Source organism: Podarcis vaucheri (assembly GCF_965113315.1).
Source record: "Podarcis vaucheri genome assembly, chromosome: 5".
Lineage (NCBI taxonomy): Eukaryota > Metazoa > Chordata > Lepidosauria > Squamata > Lacertidae > Podarcis > Podarcis vaucheri.
In genome coordinates, this window is record NC_138763.1 from 5,440,871 (window position 1) to 5,467,294 (window position 26,424).

At 49.3% G+C, this 26,424-nt stretch overlaps 1 protein-coding gene across 1 annotated transcript; it reads left to right on the forward strand.

Annotated features, from left to right (window-relative positions):
* The first annotated feature begins 303 nt into the window (after window positions 1-303).
* Window positions 304-24,659, forward strand: LOC309533137 (alkaline phosphatase-like). The gene is made up of 11 exons (XM_082224317.1): window positions 304-773; window positions 4,901-5,017; window positions 8,823-8,938; window positions 10,916-11,090; window positions 13,207-13,379; window positions 14,350-14,475; window positions 14,982-15,051; window positions 17,567-17,701; window positions 19,069-19,260; window positions 22,317-22,433; window positions 24,126-24,659. The coding sequence occupies exons 1-11, from the start codon at window positions 701-703 to the stop codon at window positions 24,425-24,427; spliced, it is 1,596 nt and encodes a 531-aa protein (XP_082080443.1). The 5' UTR covers window positions 304-700; the 3' UTR covers window positions 24,428-24,659.
* The last annotated feature ends 1,765 nt before the right edge of the window (window positions 24,660-26,424 follow it).

The window sequence follows — 26,424 nt, forward strand, 5'->3', positions numbered from 1 at the left end:
CAGACACCGTTTTGCATTGCCCTTCTGATTTTAAGCGAGTAAATGCAACATTGGGCAGGAAGGGAACGTGCATCCTGGGCAATTTCCAGTCGTCAGCAGACCAGACCAGACCAGATCTTCCCAGTTCTATGGAAGGAAGCAGGACTCGGTTTTTCCATGCGTGTTGACTTCCCAAAGTGTCCTTGCCACTCAGTTCAGCGGAAGCAGCTAAGGAGGCAGGCATGAGCTTTGCAGTGACCTCTGGGGCAGCCTTTGTGTCCTAGAGGACCCTAACCGCCTGACTCTCCACTGGCCGGGCCCACAGGAGGAAGACTCCCTATCTCTTTGCAGAAACCTGCAAGTGGCTGCGTGGTCTCCTCAACAGGGCCATAGCCTTTGATTTCCTTCCGGAGCTGGTGTTCAGAAGAGGTGTCCGGGAGGAGCCCTGGAGCCTACAGATAGGCTGGCCGATTCAGCAGAAAAATGCTCTCCCCACCGCAGACTTGAAAGGCTGTGATGAAACTGTGTTGTGGGCAGATACCGGTACTTCTCTCGGGACAGGGGATGGGACGTCATCTTCATTTCCTTTCCCACCCCTCCCAGCCTTTTGGCCCCGTGCCCCCCTGGGTCCAAAGGTGAGAGGAGGAGCATAAAAACCCCAGAGCCTCAGAAGCTGCGGTCTTTCATCAGGGACTCTTTCCATCTTTGGCTTGGCTGCAGGATGAAGCCCCTGGCTACCCTCAGGATCCAGGTTTTCTTCTGCTTCTGTGCCTGCCTCTCTGCCACATCCTTAGGTGAGAAACAAAGCTATCTCTTGTTGTTTCACAGCTTGAGAGAGGGTCTTCTGGACCCAAATCGGCCACCAGCCCAAGTTTCTGGAAAAGAGGGTTGTTGTGTGTTTATTTGTGTGGGTTTTTTTTTTAGAGAGAGAGAGAGAGAGAATATAGGAAGCTGCCTTATACAATTTCAGATCTGTAGGTCCCTCTAGATCAGTGTTGTCGGCACTGACTGGCAGCAGCTTGCCAGGATTTCAGCCAGGGAGTCTTTCTCGACCCTACCTGGAGAAGCCAGGGATTGAACCTGCGACCTTCTACATGCAAGGCAGGCACTCTGCCACTGTGCTATGGCCCTCCTCTGCTTCACTTGGAGATAAACTTCACCTAAGTCAGTGGGTGCTTGATCTGACGAGAGCAGAGAGTCTTCTGTAGACATTCAAAGCCCAACCATGGAAAGGGCTGTACTGTAATGTAAGCATTCAAGCTGGCTTTGTTTTCTGCACAGCGGTGATGCTCTGGCTAGGACGGAGGGGAGTGTGCCATGTTCTGGGGAGCTGCATGCCTGCTTTTAGGGATCCTGACTTCTAACCCCCCGAGCAAAGGAACCAGCTTCTGCTTTCAATAACAGCCCAAGGAAAGTACCCTTCTGGGCTTGTGCAGAGTGTTTCCCCAGGAACTGCCTTCTCTTAAAAAATGAAGCAAGCTTAAGGGGTCCTAGCTGGTTTTATACAGCTTGTCCTGTTGCATTTGAATGTCTGAGGACTTGATGTTGTTTTTAATAGTGCTTATTACTGCTTTGCCGTTTGTACGCTTGGAAGGATTTGGGTCCTGCTCCCCAGGTAGCTGTTAGGGCAGGTCAGCCACTGGAAGAGCAGGATACCGTATGGGACGGGCCTCTGGCCTGATCCAGCTGCAAGGCTCACCTAGCATTCTTAAGGAAAGGTAGTGATGCTGCTTACGAGAAGAACGGGAGCACAGGTCCAAATTCAGAGGTACGACTTGATCTACACGGTTTCTTACTTTGCAGAAAGTCTGTGTCCCGCTTTGCTCTGTTGCCAACCTTTGCTAAGCAGGGAGGGTGAGGGCAGGCAAGTATTCTGAGCATCCTTCAAAACGGAGGAAAGTTGTGTTAGTCCAAATCATAAAGCAAGAATGTAAAACCCAGCCCATATAATCATCATCATCATAAAATGGGCTGAGATCAGCAGGTGAACTCACAAGGTTCTCCCCACTCTGGGTTTTACTTTTGCAGAATTTGTGCTGTTTCTTTCTCAGAGAAGTTGCATCAATGCACAGAGCGTGTCCTGGAAACAAATTGCCCACTTCCTTCCAGTTGGTATCTTATGGTCTGGTCTGGTCTTGCTTAAAGAGGATGTTGGGCAAGATTTGCAAGGCATTGCTGCTGCAGCCGAGAGCAGAGACTACCATTGTCACTCTCCCTGCACCTCCGCTGAGATGGCTTCTGTGTTATCTTCTGCAAATATCCACAAGAGGGTTGTGGAACAAACTGGGCCAAACGAGATTGTGCAGGAAATCAGTCAGTTGCTTCCAACACAATGCAAAGCTGCAAAGAACAGCTGACCCTCAAGAAAAGAAGTGTGTGGTGAGGGAACCAGCAGTCTGAGAGGACAACCCTGGTTGAGCCTCTTGCGCTTTGACCGAGGCTCAGTTTGGGGGAAGCAAAATGTCATGGATGTGCGATGAGTGGGATCCTTATGTCCTTATGCACGCTGATCTGCTTCAGGTTCTGGGGACGTTGGCACAAACAAGGTCACCCCAAAGTTGGTAGGTGGAAGTCAGAGGCAAAGAACTGGAGTTTGGGGGGCACCTGGCTGCATAGAAAAGGGATTGCGGGCAAGCAGAGCTTCCCTTGTTCATTCATGCTCCCCCCTTTGTTGTTGTTTAGTTGTGTCCGACTCTTCGTGACCCCCTGGACCAGAGCACGCCAGGCCCTCCTGTCTTCCACTGCCTCTTGCAGTTTGGTCAAACTCATGCTGATAGATTCGAGAACACTGTCCCACCATCTCGTCCTCTGTCGTCCCCTTCTCCTTGTGCCCTCCATCTTTCCCAACATCAGGATCTTTTCCAGGGAGTCTTCTCTTCTCATGACAGCAGGTGGCCAAAGTATTGGAGCCTCAGCTTCAGGATCTGTCCTTCCAGTGAGCACTCAGGGCTGATTTCCTTCAGAATGGAGAGGTTGGATCTTCTTGCAGTCCATGGGACTCTCAAGAGTCTCCTGCTCCACCATAGTTTGCCTGAGTGTTCTATGCCAGCTGCACCAGGAAAGTGGGCAGAGAAGCAGGACTTCCTGAGGGATCTGAAATCTGGTGTGTGTGTGTGTGTGTGTGTGTGTGTAGGAAAAGAAAGGGAAGGAATATGATTCTCTCTCTCCCCGCCCCCGAACTTTCTTTATGGATGATGAAGTTTTAATAACTGTCGTTTTAATTATTGGGTATTCAACATGGTTTTATTGCATTTTAGGCTGCTATCTGTCCTTCGGTGAGGGAGAATGGGACAGAAATTGTCATAAAAAATAAATAAGTTATGCCCACACTCCCCTCCCCTGGATGAATGAGTCTGTGCATATCAGGCAATTTTTATAAGCAACAAATGAGGATGCTCTGCCTATTTGATTCCTTTGCCAATCGCACAGCTCTCCTAAGCGAAGAGGCTCAGTCATTTAAAAGGCAAACCCCTGATCAACGGGTGATTAATGAGCATGCAAGGGTTGTGAATGGGCATGGTCTGTTTTGCTAGGGACCAGGCGGTTGTTGCCTGTGACCTTTGCTCCTTGTGAGGTCAGGTCCCAACTGGATCTGTTGATCCCATGCAGCCTTGCTGATAAGAATTCCCTGGGACGGGCAATTCACAAGCCCCCTGCCTCCAAACACAGGAAGCAAAGGCTGATGCGGCAATTTTAGAATCTCATTTCCTAAGGCTTCACAAGAACATCAGGTCACAAAGATGGTGGTAGCCGTCCTTCCTTCTGAGTTCCTGGCATCTGGTGGTAGACTGCCAACATCTGTGGAAGGTCGCTATCATACTCTAGCCACCGCTAGCTCACCGCTGTCCCAAGACTGGGTGAGGAATGTCAATTGGGGTGCTCTGGTCTTTGAAGAGGCCATTTCCTTTGGGGAAATTGCCTCAGGGGGCTTATCATGTCCTTGGCAAATGAGCTGCTCCTTCCCAAATGTATACACAGCTCCGAGCTTCAAAGTGGGAGAGCAGCAGCAGCAGCAGACTTTTGCAATCTTTTGTAATGTGACGCCCAGGAATCTTCTCAATTATGGATCTTCTCAGTTTTGTGCCTCCTGGGCTTCGCACTCTGGTGGTGGCATTGCCCTCGCCACCCTAAACCCAGTGCTGGGGGAGAGGGATATCCCTGGTGTCCCAGTGCCAAGGAGATAAGACTCATGGATGGTTGTTGAAGTGTGGGATTTGGGAAGCAAATACATGTGGGCAGGAGCTGGAGAGGAATAGAGACATTTCTGAAAGAGTCTTCCCTAAGAGCTCTTGCGCTTCTTCAGGTCCACTTTCAGCTTCAAAATTTCTTAAGAAATAATAAAATAATAATAATAATAATAATAATAATAATAATTTATTTAGACCCCACCCATCTGGCTGAGTTTCCCCAGCCACTCTGGGCAGCTCCCAATCGAGTGTTAATTCAGCATTCAAAATTAAAAACTTCCCTAAACAGGGCTGCCTTCAGATGTCTTTTAAAGATAAGATAGCTGCTTATTTCCTTCACATCTGGTGGGAGGGCATTCCACAGGGTAGGTGCCACCACCGAGAAGGCCCTCTGCCTGGTTCCCTGTAACCTTGGTTTCGCAATGAGGGAACTGCCAGAAGGCCCTCAGAGCTGGACCTCAGTGTCCAGGCTGAACAATGGGGATGGAGACGCCCCTTCAGATTCCACAGTTGAATGCCTTAGGCCAGGCCTGAGGAACCTGTGCCCAGATGTGAGGGGATCTATCTCAGCCAGAATGGCCAATGGCCAGGGGTGGTGGCAGCTGGAGTCCAAGAATATCTGGAGAGCCACAACGTGCTTCACCCCTGTGTTAGGCAGAAGCTGAGTTTTCACTCAGACCAGCCAACACAAAGGCATACAGAGCAGTAACTTTCTCCTCCCCTGGTTCTTCTAGAAGAGGAAAAGGACCCAGAATATTGGAACATGAAAGCCAAGCAGACCCTGGAATCAGCACTCAAGTTGACACCCATGAACCACCGAGCAAAGAACGTCATTCTCTTCCTAGGAGACGGTGAGTTTGCACATGGGTGTACAAGGCTGCGCACTCAGAGTGGGTCTGGGGGCAGATTTATAGGTGCACACAACTATGGGGCCTGGGTGGGTCTCCAAATCTGTGAAGCGAAAGCCAGTACAGTTAGAGTTATGGACTAAGACCCCGGAGACCAGGGTTCCAATCCCCGCTCGGCCATGAAGCTCCCTGAGTGATCTTTGCCTCCCTGAGTGATCTTTGCCGAATCACTGCCTCTCCCCTGAGCTGCTGTGAGGATAAAAGGGGGGGGGGAAGTGTGAATGCCACATGGAGCTCCTCAGAGGTGGGAGAGAAATGCAATACTAAGGCCCCCCTTTCACACAACTGTTAAGTTTGCAGGAGCCACATTCTAGTTTGCATCTGCCTACCAGAAACCCTCCAACATTTCTCTGATGAAAATAGGGATGTCCTATTCCATTAATAATAATTTTACTATTTATACCCCGTCCATCTGACAAGATGCTCCAGCCTCTGGGCAGCTTCCAACATATGTAAAAACATAACAGAACATTAAAAATAAAACAAAAAACTAAAACCCTTCCCTAAACAGGACTGCCTTCAGATGGTTTGGGGGTCAAATATCCTCCAATATTTATCCGATGACAATAGGGAAAAGCAGGATACTCTAGGATCAAACCAGAAACCAGGACCGCTTCTGTAAATCTGGGACTGTCCCTGGAAAATAGGACTCTTGGAGGGTCTGCTGCCACCCCAATTTCTCTCTCTCTCTCTCTCTCTCTCTCTCTCTCTCTCTCTCTCTCACACACACACACACACACACACACACACAAAATTCTACTGTATATTCTTCAAAGTTGTTTATCTGTTTGCTGTGCCCCTGGACACTTCTTTAGCTGTTGTAACCAAACTTTGTGCAACGCTCCCTGAGTTCAAGCAGCAAGTTTTCATCTCTGTTTGGACACAATTGGACCCCGCTTGAGTCAAAAAGGCGCACCGAACCTCTTGCTCAGCATTTGCCTTTGCATGCAGAAGATGCCCAGGTGGCATCTCCAGGTGGAGTTCGGAGAGACTCCCTGCCCGAAATCTCGGAGAGCTGCTGCCAGCCAGTGCAGACAATACTGAGCTAGATGGAGCAAGGGTCTGACTGGGTATAAGGCAGCCTCTTGTGTCCCTGTGATTCAAGACCCTGGCCCAGTGCTGGAGTTCCAAAGGGAGCATTTCCCTGGTCTCTGCTTCCTTTGGCTCCGCACTGCCAGCAAAGGTCTACCAGGCAGCAGTCCAGCCCTCTCTTCCTCCTCTCTAAGGTGAGGCCCAGCCTCCCTCCTGCCACTCTCCAGCTCCCCTTCATGAAGCTGATTTACACCCTTTGGCCGCTGCCTCTGGCGCCGTCAGAGAGCCGTCTCCGCATAACTCAACCCAGAGTTTGCGCAAAGTGGATTTTGGCAGGCGGAGGAGCAGCCGCAGACCTCGCCAAGACCCACTCATCATCATCCCTCGCAGGTGGGAGGCTCTCTGGGTCACTGCAGGCCATTGACTGCCAGGTCGTTCCGCCCTCTGGCAGCTTATCTTAGGGACTGGTGGCGGGATGGGGGAGACTTCTGGATCGGAGGAGGGAGGCGGGGAGAGCCAAGCGCTGCGGAGACCCAAAGCTCCCAGTGGCCGAAGCGCTTTTGTGCAGAAGCGAAAGGCTGTGCAGAGGGCACTGTTTCCTGCACATTTCTTGTAGGGAAGCATATAACCCCCAACTTCTTCTGCATGCCTCCAGGTTATCTGAGGCCATCTCAGGAGCATCCCAAGAGGAGGCTGGCCCCTCCAGAACCTCTTTTCCAGGGACAGTCCTGGATTTACAGAAGCCGTCCTGGTTTCTCTTTTGATCCCGGAATGTCCCGCTTTCCCTTAGGACGTCCCTTTTCTTATCGGAGTTATGCAACCCCTGAGCCAAGGAGATAAGTAACTATGCAACCTTTAGAAGACATAGGAAGACAGCCGTGTTTAGGGAAGCTTTTTAACGTGTAATGTTTTATAAGGTTTTTATATATGTTAGAAGCCACCCAGAGTGGCTGGGGCAACACAGTCAGATGGGGAGGGGCACAAATACTATTATTATTATTGTTATTATTATACAGTACATCCCTATTTTCATCAGAGAGATGTTGAAGGGTATTCCCCTCTACCCACGTTGGGGCTGGTGGGTGGAGAATGAGACATTTATTGAGCTGTTTAAAAAAAATATAAAAAAATAAAGTACAGATTTCAATGTCCAGCGGTTTGACAAAACTCTCAGCGACAAAAAGACACGTAGTGGATTTTCTTCAATTAAATGCACTAGCCGCGATGTTTTAAGACAGTTTTTACTTGCTGGAAAACCACAAAAGTGGAATCCACGGCGCTATAAATTGCACAGGCTTATTATAGAGGTGTTTCCTTGTCTTAGCTCTGCACGTACAGTAGAAATTAATCCCCGCAGTAAGGAAAAGGTAGCTAAGCAGCAGTGTTATCAGAAGAGCAACAGTAATATCAGTGACACAGGCTTTGAGGAGGAGTGAGGCCCTAGAGTCATCTGTCAGTGTCAGCAAATTCCTACAAACGTCTTGCCAGACATCTTGACTCTTACGACACCCTTGCAGCCAGGAGTCTCTTCACACTTATGTTTAATGCCCTGTGAGCTATCTTTCAATGTATTCAATCTGTAGGTTTATATGTCACAGCTGCCGATGGTGACCCTTAGTATTTCACAAAGGGATTCAAGGATTTCACATGTATTCTTGTAACCCTTAACACCAACCCTGTAATGTGGGCCAGGATTATCCCATTCACCCCCACATTTCTGCGATTGAGGGTTTCTTGCCTAAAGTCACCTAGCAGGTTCATAGCACAGGTGAGATCTGGAAAAGGAAACTGCTGATCCTTAGCTCAGCCCCTTAGTGGTGATGCTTTTATTTAAAAATAAATAAGAAACTGAGTCTGGCTCTCAATCCATTTACCCTTGCATTTAGCACAGTGCCTGGTTCTGCTAAAACCGATTCATTTTAATGCTTGGCACTCACTGCTACAAACCACATCAAAGTTACAAAAATCATAGAACTGTAGAGTTGGAAGGGACCCCAAGGGTCAGCTAGTCCAACCCCCCTGCAAGGCAAGAATCTCAGCTAAAGCGTCCCTGACAGATGGCCATCCAACCTCTGCTTAAAAACCTCCAAGGGAGTCAACTTCCTTCTGAAGGAGATAGTAAATAATGGACCAGCTAAGCAAGACCATGGTCTTGCTTAATGCAATAGTGTTTATTTATACCATCAGGGCTGCAAGCTTTAATTAGTAGATTAATCAACTTAAGTTGCAGTTGATTAACTGGCGGAGGCTAGTGTCATTAAGGAGGGTGAAAGTTAATGATGTGCTTCTGTAACAGGGGGAAATATGAAATATGTCCCTTTCTTTCCGGCAAGGACAAAGGCCACATTCGCTCCATACATTTAAAGCACCGTAGTACCATTTCTGCACCCTTAGCAAACTATAGCTCCCAGGATCCTTTGGGAGAAACCACGACTGCTTAAACGGGTACCAGAATAAATAAAAAAATTCTTTCCAGTAGCACCTTAAAGACCAACTGTGTTGGTCTTTAAGGTGCTACTGGAAGGAATTTTTTTATTTTGACTATGGCAGACCAACACGGCTACCTATCTGTAACGGGTACCAGAATAGTAGGAAGTAGGCCCTGTGGAAGAATGTGCCTCCTGTTGATCTCTCCAAAGGCAGGCGCTGAACCTGTTCCACCCGTTTGTTGAGCCCCTTGACAACTCTTCTAATGACCCTCCTTCTGCCCTTTCAGGCATGGGCGTGCCCACCATCACAGCCGCCCGAATCTACAAGGGCCAGCTGGCCGGAGGCTCCGGGGAAGAGAGCGTGCTGGCAATGGAGAGATTCCCCTACGTCGCCTTGTCCAAGGTGGGAGCCTGTGCCAAGGAAGAGAGTGCCGCTGCACGCTGCTGTGTTCGCCCTCACCCAGTTCAGGGATAGGAAGTTCCCAGCCTGCCTATTTCCCAAGGCTTCCCTCCCATCAAGCCTTTACCTGGGATTTTCTCCCAGGTAAGTGTGCCTAGGAATTGCAACCTTAACTCACATAATCATAGGGCTGCTGAGTTGGAAGGGACCCCATGGGTCATCTAGCCCAGCCCTCTGCAATGCAGGAATCTCAGCTCCAGCATCCCTGACAGATGGCTACCCAGCCTCTGCTTAAAAGCCTCCAAGGAAGGAGAGTCCACCTCCTTCCAAGGTCACACCTGGAGTGTGGCCACACCCTGACCACACCTGGAGTCCTGTGTCCAGTTCTGGGCTCCACAATTTAAAGAGGATGTTGATAAGCTTGAAGGTGTGCAGAGGAGGGTGACCAAGATGGTCAGGAAACCAAGCCTGATGAGGAACGGTTGAAGCAGCTGGGTATGTTTAGCCTGGAAAAGAGCAGACTGGGAGGAGATAGGATAGTCATCTTCAAATATCTAAGGAGCTGTCAGATGAAAGAAGGAAGGAGCTTGTTTTCTCCTGCTCCACAAGGTAGGACTCGAATCCATGGCTTCAAGTTACAAGAAAGGAGATTCTGACTAAACATCAGGAATAACCTTCTGACAGTAATACAGTGGTACCTACGGTTACATACGCTTCAGGTTACATACGCTTCAGGTTACATATGCTTCAGGTTACAGACTCCGCTAACTCAGAAATAGTGAGCCAACAGTGTGATGCGGCAGCTAAAAAAGCCAATGCAATTCTGGGCTGCATCAATAGGAGTATAGCATCTAGATCAAGGGAAGTAATAGTGCCACTGTATTCTGTTCTGGTCAGACCTCACCTGGAGTACTGTGTCCAGTTCTGGGCACCACAGTTCAAGAAGGACACTGACAAACTGGACGTGTCCAGAGGAGGGCAACCAAAATGGTCAAAGGCCTGGAAACGATGCCTTATGAGGAACGGCTAAGGGAGCTGGGCATGTATAGCCTGGAGAAGAGGAGGTTAAGGGGTGATATGATAGCCATGTTCAAATATATAAAAGGATGTCACATAGAGGAGGTAGAAAGGTTGTTTTCTGCTGCTCCAGAGAAGCGGACACGGAGCAATGGATCCAAACTACAAGAAAGAAGATTCCACCTAAACATTAGGAAGAACTTCCTGACAGTAAGAGCTGTTTGACAGTGGAATTTGCTGCCAAGGAGTGTGGTGGAGTCTCCTACTTTGGAGGTCTTTAAGCAGAGGCTTGACAACCATATGTCAGGAGTGCTCTGATGGTGTTTCCTGCTTGGCAGGGGGTTGGACTCGATGGCCCTTGTGGTCTCTTCCAACTCTATGATTCTATGATTCTAGTGCTTCAGGTTAAGTACTTTGCTTCAGCATGAGAACAGAAATTGTGCTCCGGCGGTGCGGCAGCAGCGGGAGGCCCCATTAGCTAAAGTAGGTTAAGAACAGTTTCAGGTTAAGTATAGACCTCCGGAACGAATTAAGTACTTAGCCCGAGGTACCACTGTAACTGTTCTACATTGGAAGAGACTCCCACAAGATCTGGTGGGTTTTCCTTCCTTGGCATTTTTAAAGCAGAGGTTGGATGGACACCTGTCATGTCCAATCTAGTTGAGATTCCTGCATTGCAGGGGGTTGGACTAGATGACCCTCAAGGTCCCTTCCCACTATGATTCTATGATCCAATGAACAGTCATGGAGCATCCTGGGAATTGTAGTTTGTTAAGGGTGCTGGCCTAATTGAGCTGCCATTCCCAGCATCCTTAACAAAGAAATATCCTCCCGGACAGCTGCTAAACATCCCTTTCCTGTAACATTTCTCAGGATGAGCTCCTGGCCCCTTGCTACACGGCCGCCTGCCAGTCTTGTGCCAGGCCTCCCTGAATCGCAGCATCTCTCCATTTCTATCGGCAGACGTACAATGTGGACCGGCAGGTGCCTGACAGCGCTGGAACCGCCACTGCCTACCTGTGCGGGGTGAAGGCCAATGCTAAAACCCTGGGCCTGAGTGCTCGTGCCACCTTGGGCCAATGCAACACCACCTTTGGCAACGAAGTCCACTCTGTGCTGCATCGGGCAACATTGTCAGGTAGGAGCTGAGGGAAAGAGGGAGACATTGTGGGTCAGATGGAGGAGCATTGACAAAGATCAGCCTTCCTCCAGGGCTGGAAGCTCCTTCTCCATGTAGAAGTTGTTGTTATTATTATTGTTATTGTTATTATTATTATTATTACCTGCCCATCTGGGGTAAAATAAAAGCCACTCTGTGCGGCTCCCAACAGAATATTCGAAACACCATAAAACATGGGGGAGAGAAATTTGATTTGATTTCCCAAATACAGGAACCAAAAAGCAACTGCCCGCTAAAACCTGCATTTCTCTGAATTTTGCAATGTACCATATTTTTCGTTCTATAGGACGCACATTTTCCCCTCCAAAAATTAAGGGGAAATGTGTGTGCATCCTATAGAGCGAATGCAGGCTGCGTCGCTAAGCCCAAAGCCAGAACAGGAAGACGGAGCACTGCGGAGCGCTCTGTCTCGCTGCTCTAGCTTGGGGACGGCTGCGCGCAAACCTCTGCAGGGCAGCGGGGCGCTGCGCTCCAAAGGCTTCAGGGATCTTTGAGGCTGGCAGTGGGGGAAAGCAGCGCATCCTCTCACCGCCAGCCCCACAAGCTCTGGTGAATGTACCTTGAACGCACCTTGTTTTAGAGGGGGAGAACAAGAAAAAATTTTTTCCCCCTGTTCTCCCCCTCCTATGGTCCGGTGTGTCCAATGGAGCGGAAAAATGCAGTAGCTCTTCACGCAAAAAAGCGTGTATATTATTGGAAAGCAGGCATAAACTCCTCCCCGCTGGAGTGCTGGTCCAACCCGCTGCTTATTTAGCTTTCCCATTTCCACGCCTTTCCCAATGACCCTCCTATGAAGGAGACAGATGACAAGTGTCTCTTTTAAAGGCATGTTGGGTCACATGGCAGGACTACTCCCTGCCACTTTAAACCCCTCAAAGGTTATCTCTCCTTGGTGTCTGACTGTCAGGAGTGCATGTAGGAGCCGGGCCCTGTGACCAGTAGGGCTTTGCAGGGCTGGGACCTTCCTAAGTTTGTTCTCTAGAGGCGAGATGCAGCTGCACAGGTGAGGCCAATTGGTTACTCACAGCACCTGGTGGCAAGAGCTGGGAAGCGATATAAGGTCAGCATTTCCCTTTGGCTCTTTGCCACAGCAACACATTTCCTGCCTTGCTGCGTTTGGCTCCTTGACTCCTTGCTTCCTGACCCTCGGACCCTTGGCTTCTTGACTCCTGGCTCTCTGACCCTCAGACTCTTGGCTTCCTGACTCCTGTTCCTGCTCCCACTCCACCATCTTGCCCTGGTCCTGATGTCCCCAGCCGGCAGTGGCGTAGCGTGGGGGGTGCAGGGGGGGCCGGCCGCACCGGGCGCAACATCTGGGGGGGGGCGCTCGCTCACACTCGCAGCTCTCTGCCCCTACCTGGCTCACTCACTCTCTCTCACTGCAGTGCTGGCTGTGCGAATCCGATCCGAGCCGCTGGGTCACCGCCCACTGTGGAGGGGGTGGGTGCCAGGCGTGCGATGCGGAGAGAGAGCGAGGGACTATCTGGGGGAGGGACAGTGCAGCGGCCGCCCAGCGCAGCGCTGAGCGCGGGAGAGAACCACACCAGACCAGACCAGGCAGCAGCAAGAAGAAGCTGGCAGCGGCGGCAGGTTAGGGGGCGCAAATTACTTGCCTTGCCCCGGGTGCTGACAACCCACGCTACGCCGCTGCCAGACGGGCCTTTGATCGCCCGTGAACCGGACCGTGACACTGACCCAGTGCATACTGGCATGCCAATGGATACATTGCTCTTTCCAAAATGGCAGTTTAGAAGTGTAAAATTGTAGAGTTGGAAGGGACCTGTAGAGTCATCTAGTCCAACCCCCTGCAATGTAGGAATCTCAGCTACGGCATCCATGGCAGATGGCCATCTGACCTCTGCTGATCAACCTCCAAGGAAGGAGAGTCCACCACCTCCCAAGGGAGACGGCTCTGCTGTTGAGGTGGGGTGAAGCGACTGCCTCAGGCGGCCGAAGCACAAGAGATGGGGGCCCAACCGGCAGCAGTGGGAATGGTGGGGAGGGTGGAGGGGGAGCCCCATTCCTATCCCCCTCTTTCCAATCCTGCCTCCCACATGCCCTCTCCTCCTCACAGGGAAGTCTGTGGGGATCGTGACCACCACCCGTGTGCAGCATGCCTCTCCGGCTGCCGCCTATGCCCACTCGGCCAGCCGCGAGTGGTACGGCGACGTCAACATGTCGAAGGAGGCCGCCAGCCAAGGCTGCAAGGACATCGCCTACCAGCTGGTGCACAACACAGACATCAACGTGAGTGGCTGCACAAGGCAGGGCGGGGAGACCCATTCAGGGGCCTGGCCGGAGGAATCATAGAATCATAGAATTGTAGAGCTGGAAGGGACCCTAAGGGTTCATGTAATAATAATAATAATAATTAATAAATATACTCGGAGTCGAGAGTGGATTTCATGCTCTTTATTCAGCTCATAGTGGTGAGGAGGAATGGAAGTTCCCCCAAAACATCTGCTTTATATACATTATTTACACAATGGGCCCCATGTGATTGGCTAATTCCGGGATTCTCCTGTAGGCCAATCAGGTTGTGGATTCACTTCCACCAGGAGCTGGATTGGGTGGCTCCTGTGGACCAATCAGACTGCTGCATTCTGGATCCTATTGTTTTAGGACCAATCAGACTGTTGCATTCTGAATCCTATTGTTCTAGGACCAATCAGACTGTTGCATTCTGAATCCTATTGTTCTGGGACCAATCAGACTGCTGCATTTTGGATCCTATTCAACCCAGTCACTCTGGGCGGCTTCCAACAAAGATTTAAAATACATCAAAATGTCACACATTAAAAACATCCCTGAACAGGGCTGCCTTCTAAATGCCAGGTAGTTGTTTATCTCTTTGACATCTGATGGGAGGGCGTTCCACAGGGCTGGTGCCACTACCGAGAAGGCCCTTCTCCAACCCCCTGCAATGCGGGATGAAAATTCTGAAGAAAAATAACTCTGTGACTATGAAATGCAGTAGAGGTATGAGGTGGTCAGAACCCTCCGAACTTGAAGCATGGGAAATCCCGTTAAAATTTTTATAATTTCGCAGATTATTTGGATTATTTTATATGTATAATTTGGAATATTTAATGTGATTTGATTGGATTGTTAGAATGGAAAATTTAATAAAAATGAATTTTAAAAAAAGAAAAAGAAAAATAACTGGCGAGGTGGCGATGCTCTCTGAACAGTGACGGTGCCTTATTCACATTGGCAGGTGATTCTCGGAGGAGGGCGGAAATTCATGCTGCCTAGGAACATGAGTGACCCAGAGCATCCGAAACAGAATGGGACCAGGAAGGATGGCCTGAACCTCATTGAAATGTGGTTGACCAACAGGATGGTAATGGGAATTGGGGAAGGGCTGGGAGTCCAGTGGGATGGAGTGGGGGGCAGGGGGAGGGGAGAAAACCCTGGTTGTGGCTTAGAGAAAACATTCACTCCTCCTCTACTTGAACTCTTTCCATTTCAAGCCTGTAACCCAGAACTACTGCCTGCTTTCTTCTTCCTCCCTCCCAATCTCGTTTTCCTTTTGTGCTGTTCCTTTTAGAGTTTAAGCCTGAAGGCAGAATCTGTCTTATTGCTGATCTTTGTAAGCCACTCTGGGAGCCTTTGTTGGGTTGAAGAATAGGGCAAACATGCTTTAAATGGTAATCCTAACAATGGAAATATATCCACTTATTGTACCTGTATAATGCAGCCTCCCTCGCCCTCTAGATGTTCTGGACTGCAGCTCATATCAGTGGGAGTTGTAATTCAAGACATTAAGAGGGCCCCTGGTGCGGGAAGGCTGGTGTAATGAATATGCTGTTGATTCCTGGCATTTATGAACCCCATATTTGTTTCTAGGGAGCTCAGTATGTCTGGAATAGAACAGGCCTGGCCTCCGTCAATGAAAACACTACCAACCATCTTATGGGTAAGAGTACTAGGGGGGTTTCCTGTTTCTCTCCTACTGGTCAGAGGAAGGGGGCTAACTTTTCCTGATTCCTGACACCCTGCAAGGGAATGTGAACTGTGCAGGGGGAGATTGTGTTTGGACACAGATAAACAGCAGACAAAATGAGCCACTAAGGTGGAATCTAGACACATATAAAAAAACGCTGGGAAAATGCTTTTTTAAAAAAAGTTTTGAAAAATACATTGAAGTTGCCGTTAGCTCACCATTGCCATCTAGTGTCACATTTGTATAATGCACATGAAACACACTTAAAATGTTATATTTGCAGCTGCATAGCTGAGTCCTAACTGAGTGTACTCTGCCTTTATTCAGCATTTTATGCCTGCTTGCCCCTTAGGAACATTACTTTTCAAATGTTTTTAATATCTGATGTTTTATTATGTTTTTATATGTGCTGGAAGCCTCCCAGAGTGGCTGTGGAATCCCAGCCAGGTGGGCAGGGTGTACAGTCGTACCTTGTTTTGCGACCGGGATTCGTTCCAGACCCCCGGCCACTAGCAGAAATGGATGCAGGGCAAAGTGCCGAGTCTGAGCAAGCGCGCAAAGTGGTTTGTGCTTCTGCGCATGCTCAAAGCGTGATTTAGCGCTTCTGCGCATGTGTGAGCGGCAAACCCGGAAGTAACCCGTTCCGGTACTTCTGGGTTTGCTGTGGACGCTTGCCAGAATGGGCGCTAGACAAGGCAGATGTTCGCGGAGGTATTACTGTAAATGATAATAATATTATTATCATTATTATTACTTTAGGGTTTCACACCCCCAAAATTATTTGTAAGAAAGAAAAGGTGAGTCATAGGAGAAATGATAGATAAAACTTTGCATGGTATGGAGAAAGTGGGGGAGCTTTTCTCCCTTCCCCATAATATGGGGACTCTTGGACAATGAAGCTGAATGTTGGAATTATTATTATTATTATTATTATTATTATTATTATTATTATTATATAACAAAACATTAAACATTAAAAACTTCCCTATACAGGGCTGCCTTCTGTGTAGTTCTTTATCTCCTTAACATCTGATAGGAGAGCGTTCTACAGGGCAGGCACCACCACCGAGAAGGCCTGGTTCCATGTAACTTCACCTCTCGCAGCGAGTGAATCGCCAGAAGGCCCTCGGAGCTGGACCTCAGTCCACAACCCATAGGGCTTGTCCACACTCCCACTTGTCCTGTGCTGAGAAAGCAGAGGTCCAGTGTTTCCCCTGGCCGTTTTCCTCTGGAAATCTTTAGCACTAAATCAAAACAAACACCAATCTGGAGAAAACCCAATTGGCATTTGCTACGATTCAGTGGTAAACAGCAGATTTTCCCGGGGGGTGGGGGGGAGTGGTGGGACAAGCTGAATCTTGATTGAGCCCATTGAACTATGGAACTCCCTGCCACAAGATGCAGTGATGCGGTAACTCAGATGGTTTCAAAAGCGGATTCGTCAGATTTATGCAGTGTAAGGCTATCAATGGCTACTAGCCACAAGGGAAATGTCCAAGCCCACTGTTGGAGGCAGAATCTGCCTGAATGTCAGGAGCTGGGAATCGCAAGGGTGGAGAGAATTGCTGTTTGTGCTCAGGTCCTGCCTGAAGGCTTCCCAAAGGCGTCCTTTCATTAATTTCCCACTCAATCAACATTAAACTGAAATTTCCTTGAGGCAGGGAATCATCTCTCTCTCTCTCTCTGCACTTGTTACTCTGCCTAATAAATGTCTCTCTGCAGCCGCCATCCCCATTAACACCCACTCTCAAAAAAGAACAAAAAACCGCAGAGCAATTTTTCCAACCTAATTCATGGGCATTAGTAGCCAGGGGTGAGGAGAAGCCATGGACCATCTCAAAGGGGCTGCCCCATCCCTAATGTAAAATAATAGCAATAGTATTATTATTATTAATATTAATAATAATTTGCATTTATTTTAATTTTATTAAATTTGCATACTACTCTCCATCTGAAAATCCCAGAGTGAAGGAGCCCAGGAAAGGAGTGCCAGCTTGGTCCCACGACGGTGGGTACCCAGGGCTGTGGGTGCCATGCAGAGTGCATGGCCCAGAAATTTGTGGGTGCTCGGCCCTTTCATGGGGAATTTTGTGGCAACCAGGACCCCAAGGAGTTGGCACCTATGGCCCAGGGTGACAAATGCACCATATATATATATTCTTAAAATGGTGAGCAACAATCACCTTCTCACAGCCCATGTTTGAAGGGTTTCCAGGAACATTGTCTTTCTCCCATCAAAATGCCTGGGTAAACAGGAATGTTTTTAGATTCCTCCCAAGACTCGATCATGAGAGGGACAGGTGCTCTTCACCCAGGGAAGGAAGTGCACAAACGGGGAGCCACCACCGAAAAGGCCCCGCCGGGATCAAATGCCAACTGGGCCCACGCCCCAATCTGAATAGCCAATGATAATGAAAACATAATCTTCCCTTATCTCGGTCAGGCTCCTGCCACAGCGACACTCACTTTCTCTGATCCAATCCGCTAGGTCTCTTTGAGCCGCACGACATGGCGTACGAGCTGGACCGAGACAACAACACGGACCCCTCCATTGTGGAGATGACGGAGAAGGCCATACGGATCCTGCGCAGGAACCCCAACGGCTTCTTCCTCTTTGTGGAAGATGAGTATCTTCGTTCTCCGTCTTGAAAGGGGCAGCAGAGAACCCCGGGGGATGATATGGCGACCGCTGTGCTCTGGGAGGGAACTGGCACTGGCTCCCGTCTGAACCGAGGAGGGACTGGCAGGCCTCGCGTTGGCTAGGGCAGTGAACCTGCGCAACTCTGGCTTGCAGCTTGAGGCTGACGTGACTGGGTGGTTCTCTGAACAAACAAAATGGTTCCCTCCGCTTAGAAAATGAGCACCTCAGGCAGGTTATGCTAGAGACAGGAGCTGCCAATCTGTGGGCACGTTTTTTGAATTTTGAGAGAGTGCTCGGGCAGGCAGTCACAAAATGGTTGTCACGGAGGGCCTGTGGAATAGTACAAAGTGGCAGCTGTGAGGCAGGGCAGAACTCAAGATGGTCGCCATGCAGAGCATGTGGTAGAACACAAGATGGCCGCCATATAGAGCAGGTGGCATAGCACAAGATGGCCGCCATATAGAGCAGGTGGCATAGCACAAGATGGCCGCCATGTGTCAGAACAGAAGATGGCAGCCATACAGAACTGAACATGGGGCAGAACACAAAACTAGAGAAACAACCAGCCTGGCCACCTTATGCTTACTATGGGATGTCAGATATTTCCTGCTGGTCCTGACATGCAGAGTTCACACCCTGCTGCTCCTGCTGCCTAATAGCAACGGGGAACATTGTTTGATACCAGGAAATATACCACACCGCTCTCATTCCACTTCGTAGGTTACCTGCACATTTTACCTCCTAACTTTCTTTCTGGGAGAGCTAGAGGATCACTTTTTGAAAATGAACGCTCAGAGACGGTGTTATGTACTGAGTTGAATAGGATCCAAACTGCAGCAGTATGATTGGTCCTAGAACAATAGGATTCAGAATGCAGCAGTCTGATTGGTCCAAGAACAATGCAGCAGTATGATTGGTTGGCAGGAACCACCCATTCATGCTCCAGATATAAGTGAATCCACAACCTGATTGGCTTACAGTAGAATTCCGGAATTAGCCAATCATGTGCAGCCCATTGTGTAAATAATGTATATAAAGCAGATACTGTGAGGGGACTTTCATTCATTCCTCCTCACCACTATGAGCTGAATAAAGAGCATGAAATCACTTTGTGACTCTGAGTATATTTCAGACCGGGTCACCTGCTCTGGGTGGGGCAGCACTGGAAGCCTTGACGGGTGCCAGGGTGCCCATGAGCGCTGGCTTGGCGACACCTGGGCTGGAACCTTTCTCCCTCACACCCTATTTTTCATGTTTGGGGGAATGTTTGGTCATGAGCTTGAAACAGTGTGGTTGGTGTCTCTTGCGGGGAGAAAAAGGTCTTGATCTGTTGCCTTTTTCTCCTTTACGAGGCAGGATTGACCACGGGCATCACAAGGGCAGAGCCAAGCTGGCCCTGAGCGAGACTGTGATGATGGACCGGGCCGTGGAGAGAGCCGTGGAGCTGACCGACGCCTCAGAGACTCTCATGGTGGTCACAGCTGACCACTCGCACGTCTTCACCTTAGGCGGCAACACACCACGGGGCAACAACATCTTTGGTGAGAATAAGTTCCCAGGCTCTTTGAAGAGCAAGATTTTGCTCCCTATCTCAGAGGCAAGGGGCAATGCAGAGAAGCTTTCCCACCTCTTCTGGAAGTCTTAGTCTCAAAATACTCTGAGCCACCAGGCTGAGAAGTCATAGAATTCAACGGATTGAGGTTGAATCCTTACAAGACAGAAGTACTGTTTTTGGGGGACAGGGGGTGGGCAGGTGTGGAGGACTCCCTGGTCCTGGATGGGGCAACTGTGCCCCTGAAGGACCAGGTGTGCAGCCTGGGAGTCATTTTGGACTCACAGCTGTCCATGGAGGCACAGGTCAGTTCTGTATCCAGGGCAGCTGTCTACCAGATCCACCTGGTACGCAGGATGAGACCCTCCCTGCCTGCATACTGTCTCCCCAGAGTGGTGCATGCTCTGATTATCTCCCGCTTGGACTACTGCAATGCGCTCTAAGTGGGGCTACCTTTGAAGGTGACTCAGAAACTGCAATTAATCCAGAATGCGGCAGCTAGACTGGTGACTGGGAGAGGCGACCGAGACCACATAACACAGGTCTTGAAAGACCTACATTGGCTCCCAGTACGTTTCTGAGCACAATTCAAAGTGTTGGTGCTGACCTTTAAAGCCCTAAACAGCCTCGGTCCTGTATACCTGAAGGAGCGTCTCCACCCGCATTGTTCTGCCTGGACACTGAGGTCCTCCTGCGAGGACCTTCTGGCGGTTCCCTCACTGCGAGAAGTGAGGTTACAGGGAACCAGGCAGAGGGCCTTCTCGGTGGTGGCGCCCACCCTGTGGAACGCCCTCTCAGCAGATGTCAAGGCAATAAACAACTATTTTACTTTTAAAAGACAACTGTAGGTGGCCCTGTTTAGGGAAGTTTTTAATGTTTGATGTTTTATTGTGTTTTTAATATTCAGTTGGAAGCTGCCCAGAGTGGCTGGGGAAACCCAGCCAGATGGGCAGGGTATAAATAATAAATTATTATTAATTATTATAGAATCGTACAACTGTAGAGTTGAAAGGGATCCCACGGTCATCTTGTCCAACCCCCTGCAATGCAAGAATTCTCGTTGGTGCGAACCGCACTAGGAATCGCATCGTTTCTGAGAAACAGAACTGCCCTTTTTAAAACTTGAAAGCAAATTTCTAGCCCATATGGTTTCCCAGGAGGGGAAAAAAATTCCCAGAACGGCACCGTTTCTGTTAAACCTTTTCAGCTAATGACTTGTGTAAGGGATTGAATTTTAGCACACAGATAAGAACGTAAGGAAGGAGGCGAAAGGCCCCTCCAGCACAATTCCCAGGGTAGTCTGAGAATCATAGAATCATAGAAGTGTAGGGGTCCCCAACGGTCATCTAGTCCAACCCCCTGCAATTCAGGAATCTCAACTAAAGTTTCCGTGACAGATGGCCATCCAACCTCCAAGGAAGGACAGTCTGCCACCTGCTATGGCAGTCTGTTCCATAGTTAAATGGCTTTTAGCATTAAAAAATTCTTCCTGGTGTTTAATCAGAATCTCCCTTCTCTAGAGCAGGAGAAAGCAATAAACCCCTCTTCACAGGGAACTTGGGAAATTGTAGCTCTATGAGGGGGAGTAGGGGTATCCTAACAACTGTTAGCACCCTTAATGAACTACAGGTCCCAGAATTCCATGGGGGAAGCCACCATGGCTGTTTAATGCGGTTCGAATCCTCACAACGGGGTAAGCTCCCGTTGCTCGGTCCCTGCTCCTGCCAACCTAGCAGTTCAAAAGCACATCAAAGTGCAAGTAGATAAATAGGTACCGCTCCGGCGGGAAGGTAAACGGCGTTTCCGTGCGCTGCTCTGGTTCTCCAGAAACGGCTTAGTCATGCTGGCCTCATGACCCGGAAGATGTCTGCGGACAAACGCCGGCTCCCTCGGCCAGTAAAGCGAGATGAGCGCCACAACCCCAGAGTCAACCGCAACTGGACCTAATGGTCAGGGGTCCCTTTACTTTTTCCTCAGATCTGGAAGCCTCTCCTTCTGAGGAAGGAGAGTTGACTAAGATTAGCTAAACCAGGACATTTGCATTTAAAAAAAAAATGGTGAGGGACAAACAGATAAATCAGGTGCCATCCAGGACTTTTGGATTACAACTCACATTAACCCAGCACCATACAGCTGTTGGTAATTGTAGTTGTTACCGGAAAAATCCGAGGGCTCCCTTGGACAAAAACAAAGACACCAACCAGGATAACTTGGAGCAAAACAGCAGCCTGTAGGCTTGGCCTTTATTGAACTGTCGCAACAGGGTGTTCCCCTCACTTGCAGGAGAGAGGAAAGACCCTGAAAGATGGTGTGCAAGCCCTTATAAAAACTTTTGAAATTCCCATCCTCTAGCTCAAGCCCACCCCCAGAAACATCATGCATACATCACAGAAAGGAGGGGCTGAGGGAGGAGTTGTGGTGGTAACCTGAGTGTCCTGTCCCCTGGCTGGTTCCTCCTTTCCCCCTCCCCATGAGTCACTTCCAGTAGACAAAGGGGAGTTGGCAGTTTCCTGCCCCCAGAGGGAAGATCTGATCATTGTCCTTTGTTTCAGTCCATGCTGATTCCACTCCCATATGCAAGTTCTTTGTGATCTTGATTGTCTTCTGTCTGGGATCATCAGGGTTGACATAGCAACTGGGCAGGGCTCCTGTGGATGTGCTGGGATGGTGAAGGGATTATGGCTGACCAGAACCAAGCCACCCCCCTTTGATAGTCCTTGTCAAATGGAGTAAAATAAAAATGGAACAGTGCAAATCCGATGTATGGTTGATTTTCTATGAATTTATAACAGAAGTGTGGCATATGTAGTGTGTGAGTGTGTGTGAAGTTTGTACAAACAGAATGATTGGGGTGGGGGGTGGGTTCCTGCTACATAGTTCAAAACATCTGGGGGCACCTGGTTTGGGGTGGGGGCTGAAATAAATGCACATTTATTTATCCGGCCAGCCTGAGACCCTCCTCCCATTGATTCCACTCTGCTGTAAGTGTGTCTGACTTTGGTCAGGTCAGAGCCAGCCCTGAGCATCGTCTGTGTTTCTCCACAGGCCTGGCACCCAAGCAAGCGAAAGACAAGCGGGCATTCACCAGTATCCTCTATGGGAACGGACCTGGATACAAGCTCAGGAATGGCAGCCGCCCAGATGTCAGCTCCGAGGCTATCGGTACGCAGAGCTTTTGGATGCGGAGCTCAGCAGAACCACCTCCGCTTATGGACTGAGGGGCTGCAAAAAGAGGGGGCAGCCTGGGAAGTGGGGTGCCGATGAAAGCAGGGGTGTGCAAGGCGGGTGTGCAAGGATAGGAAGGGTGGTAGTGTCATAGCAGGGCAGAAGCTGAAAAAGGTTTGTAGAAGTTAAGACGTGTGGGGCGGGGAAGATGCAACTGATTAACATGGGGGCGGTCTGTGTGCGAGGGGAGATGCGACAAAGGAGGGGGGAGAAGAGAAAACAAGTGCAGAATGGGAGAAGCTGGGACTCCTCCTTGACTGGGAAGACAAGAAAAGGGTTTGGTAGCAAGCTGAAAATGCAGGTGAAAGCAGATTCCGCCTGCCAGCATATACAGAGAAAACATGGATCCCACTACTGACACCAGTGTTTCAGAGGTTGCACGCCACCCCCAATCTCTGCTGAGCAGTGTACAAGATTCCAGGGGATTCCAGGTGTCTACCTGTGGTCGTGTTTCCATTGGGAATTCAGGCACGTCAGAGACTGTAGTGTTTTAAGATATATGGTTTATTTTACACCTATCTACACCTGGAGGGGGTGTGGAACATTATACCACAAGAGTGTCTCTCATTGCCCCTCTCATAGCTTCAGCAAGCTTGGGTCCAAAGCAGCAGTCAGTCATGGCTCCCGGTCTCTCGGTTCAGACTCTTCCACCCATGAAGTTCTGCTCACGTCCTTTTTTTTTTTTTGTTCCCAGAAACTCCTTTAGATTTCAAAAGGACACATTTTCCTGTGACAGAACCGGTGTGGGTGGGGGGGACAGTTCTTTGGCCCGTAATGCCTCAGTAACTGGCTTGCCATTGTTCCTTAATGGCTCTGCACTTCGCTAGCCTGGTCAGGCTGGTTTGCAGAAGCTAGTCCTGGGTTTCCCAAACTTAGCCCTCCAGCTGTTTTTGGACTACAACGCCCATCATCCCTAGCTAGCAGGACCAGTGTTATATCTGCATTTGCCAACACCATTTCTTGCATTGGCTGATTGTGGATTCAGACATGGATCATTCTATCGCACCTTCCCTCTGAGGACTGACCCACAGCCTGAGTTCCTGCATGCAACCATCCCTGCCCCACGGTGCTTTGCCCAGTGGCAGATTGTTCTCCAAGTTCCTTTGTCCTAGAGAGGCCATCATTGCTTACTGTTTTGAATTCCATTTGCGCTATTATTTTCCTTAGCGGGTCATTCAAAGAAAGCTTTTGATAGGGTAGGGGATGAGCTTATGCAACCCAGGGGCTGGTGGCCCACAGAGATGTGGGTGCCACTACAGTGGCGTAGCGTGGGGGTGTTGGAAGGCCATTGCCCTGTGTGCATTTTCGGGGGGGGGTGCAACGAGGCGCCCCCACTATAGCTCCCTCATCGAGGGAAGCCGCAGCCGGGCTGGCCTTCAGGGTTGGGGCATGGGCATGGCAGGTGCTCAGATGAATGAGCTCCATCAGCCCTGACCCCATGAAGTGTTGCGGCCAAGGGAGCTTGTTTCTCCTTTGGTGCATGGGGGTACTGCGGTGGGCTCCTTCACCCTCCATGCCCCACTCCCGGTAAGCCCCATCTCAGTGCCCCCTGGGCGCCACGGGCTCACACAGTGCCACCAAGGCACTGTCCAAAAGTCTAGACTGACCTCCTGCCTCTCGCCCATCCAGAGGACAAGGACTACCGGCAGCAGGCAGCTGTGCCCCTGGACATCGAGACCCACGGCGGAGAGGACGTGGCCATCATGGCACAGGGACCCTTGGCCCATCTCTTCCACGGCATCCAAGAGCAGAACTACATCGCCCATGTCCTGGCCTACGCAGGCTGCATCAAGCCATATGACAGGCACCCCGACTGCCCTGAGCAGGTCCGGACTGAAGGTTTTGGATCACCTGGACTGGGTGTCTCACATCGCCCCTCCTCGCTACCCCTCCTTGCACTCTGGGCCTGCCTTTTCTTGCTGATGATGTGACACTGAAAGACACACACACACACACACACACTCACTACTGGAAAGCTCGTCTTCAAAATACCTCTCTGGGCATCACCTGGGAGGTTGCTAGTGTTCCCGGACATTCCCAAAGGGACATCAGTCTTGTTCATTCATTTGTTTGGCTTCATTGCATACAACTGTATATTAATGGATGGTGATGCTCTCCTTAGCCTCAGCTTTCAAAGAATAAAGCATGATGTTGTTTTCTTTATACCTGTAATATTATCATTATTATTACCTTTATTGTCAAGGTTACCTGTGTACAAGGAAAATAACCGAGCCTCCCTCTCCCCCACACAAACACTCAATCTCATTGCACTCTGTGTGCTTGTTGCACTATATTATTTTCCGTTCAGCAGCCTAACAGCCCATGGATACAGTTACAGATAGGTAGCCGTGTTGGTCTGCCATAGTCAAAATAAAAAAATTCCTTCCAGTAGCACCTTAAAGACCAACTAAGTTAGTTCTTGGTATGAGCTTTCGTGTGCATGCACACTTCTTCAGATACACTGAAACAGAAGTTGCCAGATCCTTCTATATAGTGAGAAGGTGGGGAGGGGTATTACTCAGAAGGGTGGTGGGAATGGGAGATTAGACCTATTACAGACCTATTACAGTCGTTAAGAGTCGTCAACAGGCTCATCTCAGCTATCTGCCAATCTCCCATTCCCACCACCCTTCTGAGTAATACCCCTCCCCACCTTCTCACTATATAGAAGGATCTGGCAACTTCTGTTTCAGTGTATCTGAAGAAGTGTGCATGCACACCAAAGCTCATACCAAGAACTAACTTAGTTGGTCTTTAAGGTGCTACTGGAAGGAATTTTTTTATTTAGCCCATGGATAGAAACTGTTTTTTAACCTGTTGGTACTTCTATATCTCCTGCCCGAGGGTAGAAGATTAAAGGTTGTATAAGGTTGCAAGCTTTCACTTCCTGCAGTTCAGAGCTAAGGTGATGGAGCAGATGGAGCAAAGCCACAGCCTGAGACATTGGGCGGGGTGGGGGGTGGGGGGTGGGGGGAGTGCCAGAGGTCAGAGTTTACTTATCAGTAAGGATGGTGGAATCAGTTTGCATTTCAAGGAGAACTCACCAAATTTGCACTTTCCGAAGAATACATTAGGTGGAGCGCAACCTTGCTTTGAAATTCGCCCTCCTCCAAGGGGCCAAGGCAGTTCCATATTTGAGTGATGGATACAAGAATGCATAGGATGTTTAGCACAAAGTGTGCATACAAATGCATATATCAGTGAAGACAACAAACAGAAGCACTTTATATCTGGGGAAATGGCTTTGCAAAAATGTACAATTAGGGGAGATTTGTTCTAAAGTGCTGATGAATTTTTGAGGCCTATTTAAAAAAAAAAACCTGAAGGGAAGTTAGGATTGGAAAGAGAAACGGACAGATTCAAGCATCCCTCCAAAAGGACCGGCCCTTTTGCTGGGCATAGCAAGGGTGTCCATGGGTCCTTCTTCGGCCAGAAGACAGTCCTCTGTTGGAAGACATCCTCTACTGGAGGGGGCGCAACGGCCCTCTCTCTCTCTGGCATTGCTGCGCCAGCACACTGGTTCCCTTTCCCTCAGGTAAAATCCCTAATGGAGAATGAATCACGAGCGACAGTGGGTCTTTCTTTTGGGAAAACAGGTTGCAAACAAACTTTATTATAATAGAGGTAAACAAGGAGTTTTGGTTCTACTTCCACAGAAATGTAACAAACTGAGGTTATTCACGGCGCAGTGCTGTTGCTTTTTATTAAAACGTATACTGCCTCAAGTTATAGGCTGCATGCTGTTCAGGCTTAAGGTCAATTTCTTTTACACATTTTCCATAGATCAGACTTCTTCACACACACTTCAGGAACGTAGGATTTTAACTGGACTGTTTCCTTACAGACTCCCCAAATCCTCCTTGGCCTCGGAATCACTGAAGTGTAGGCGGGTCCCCACAAGGCAACAGCAAGAACGTATTGAACTACA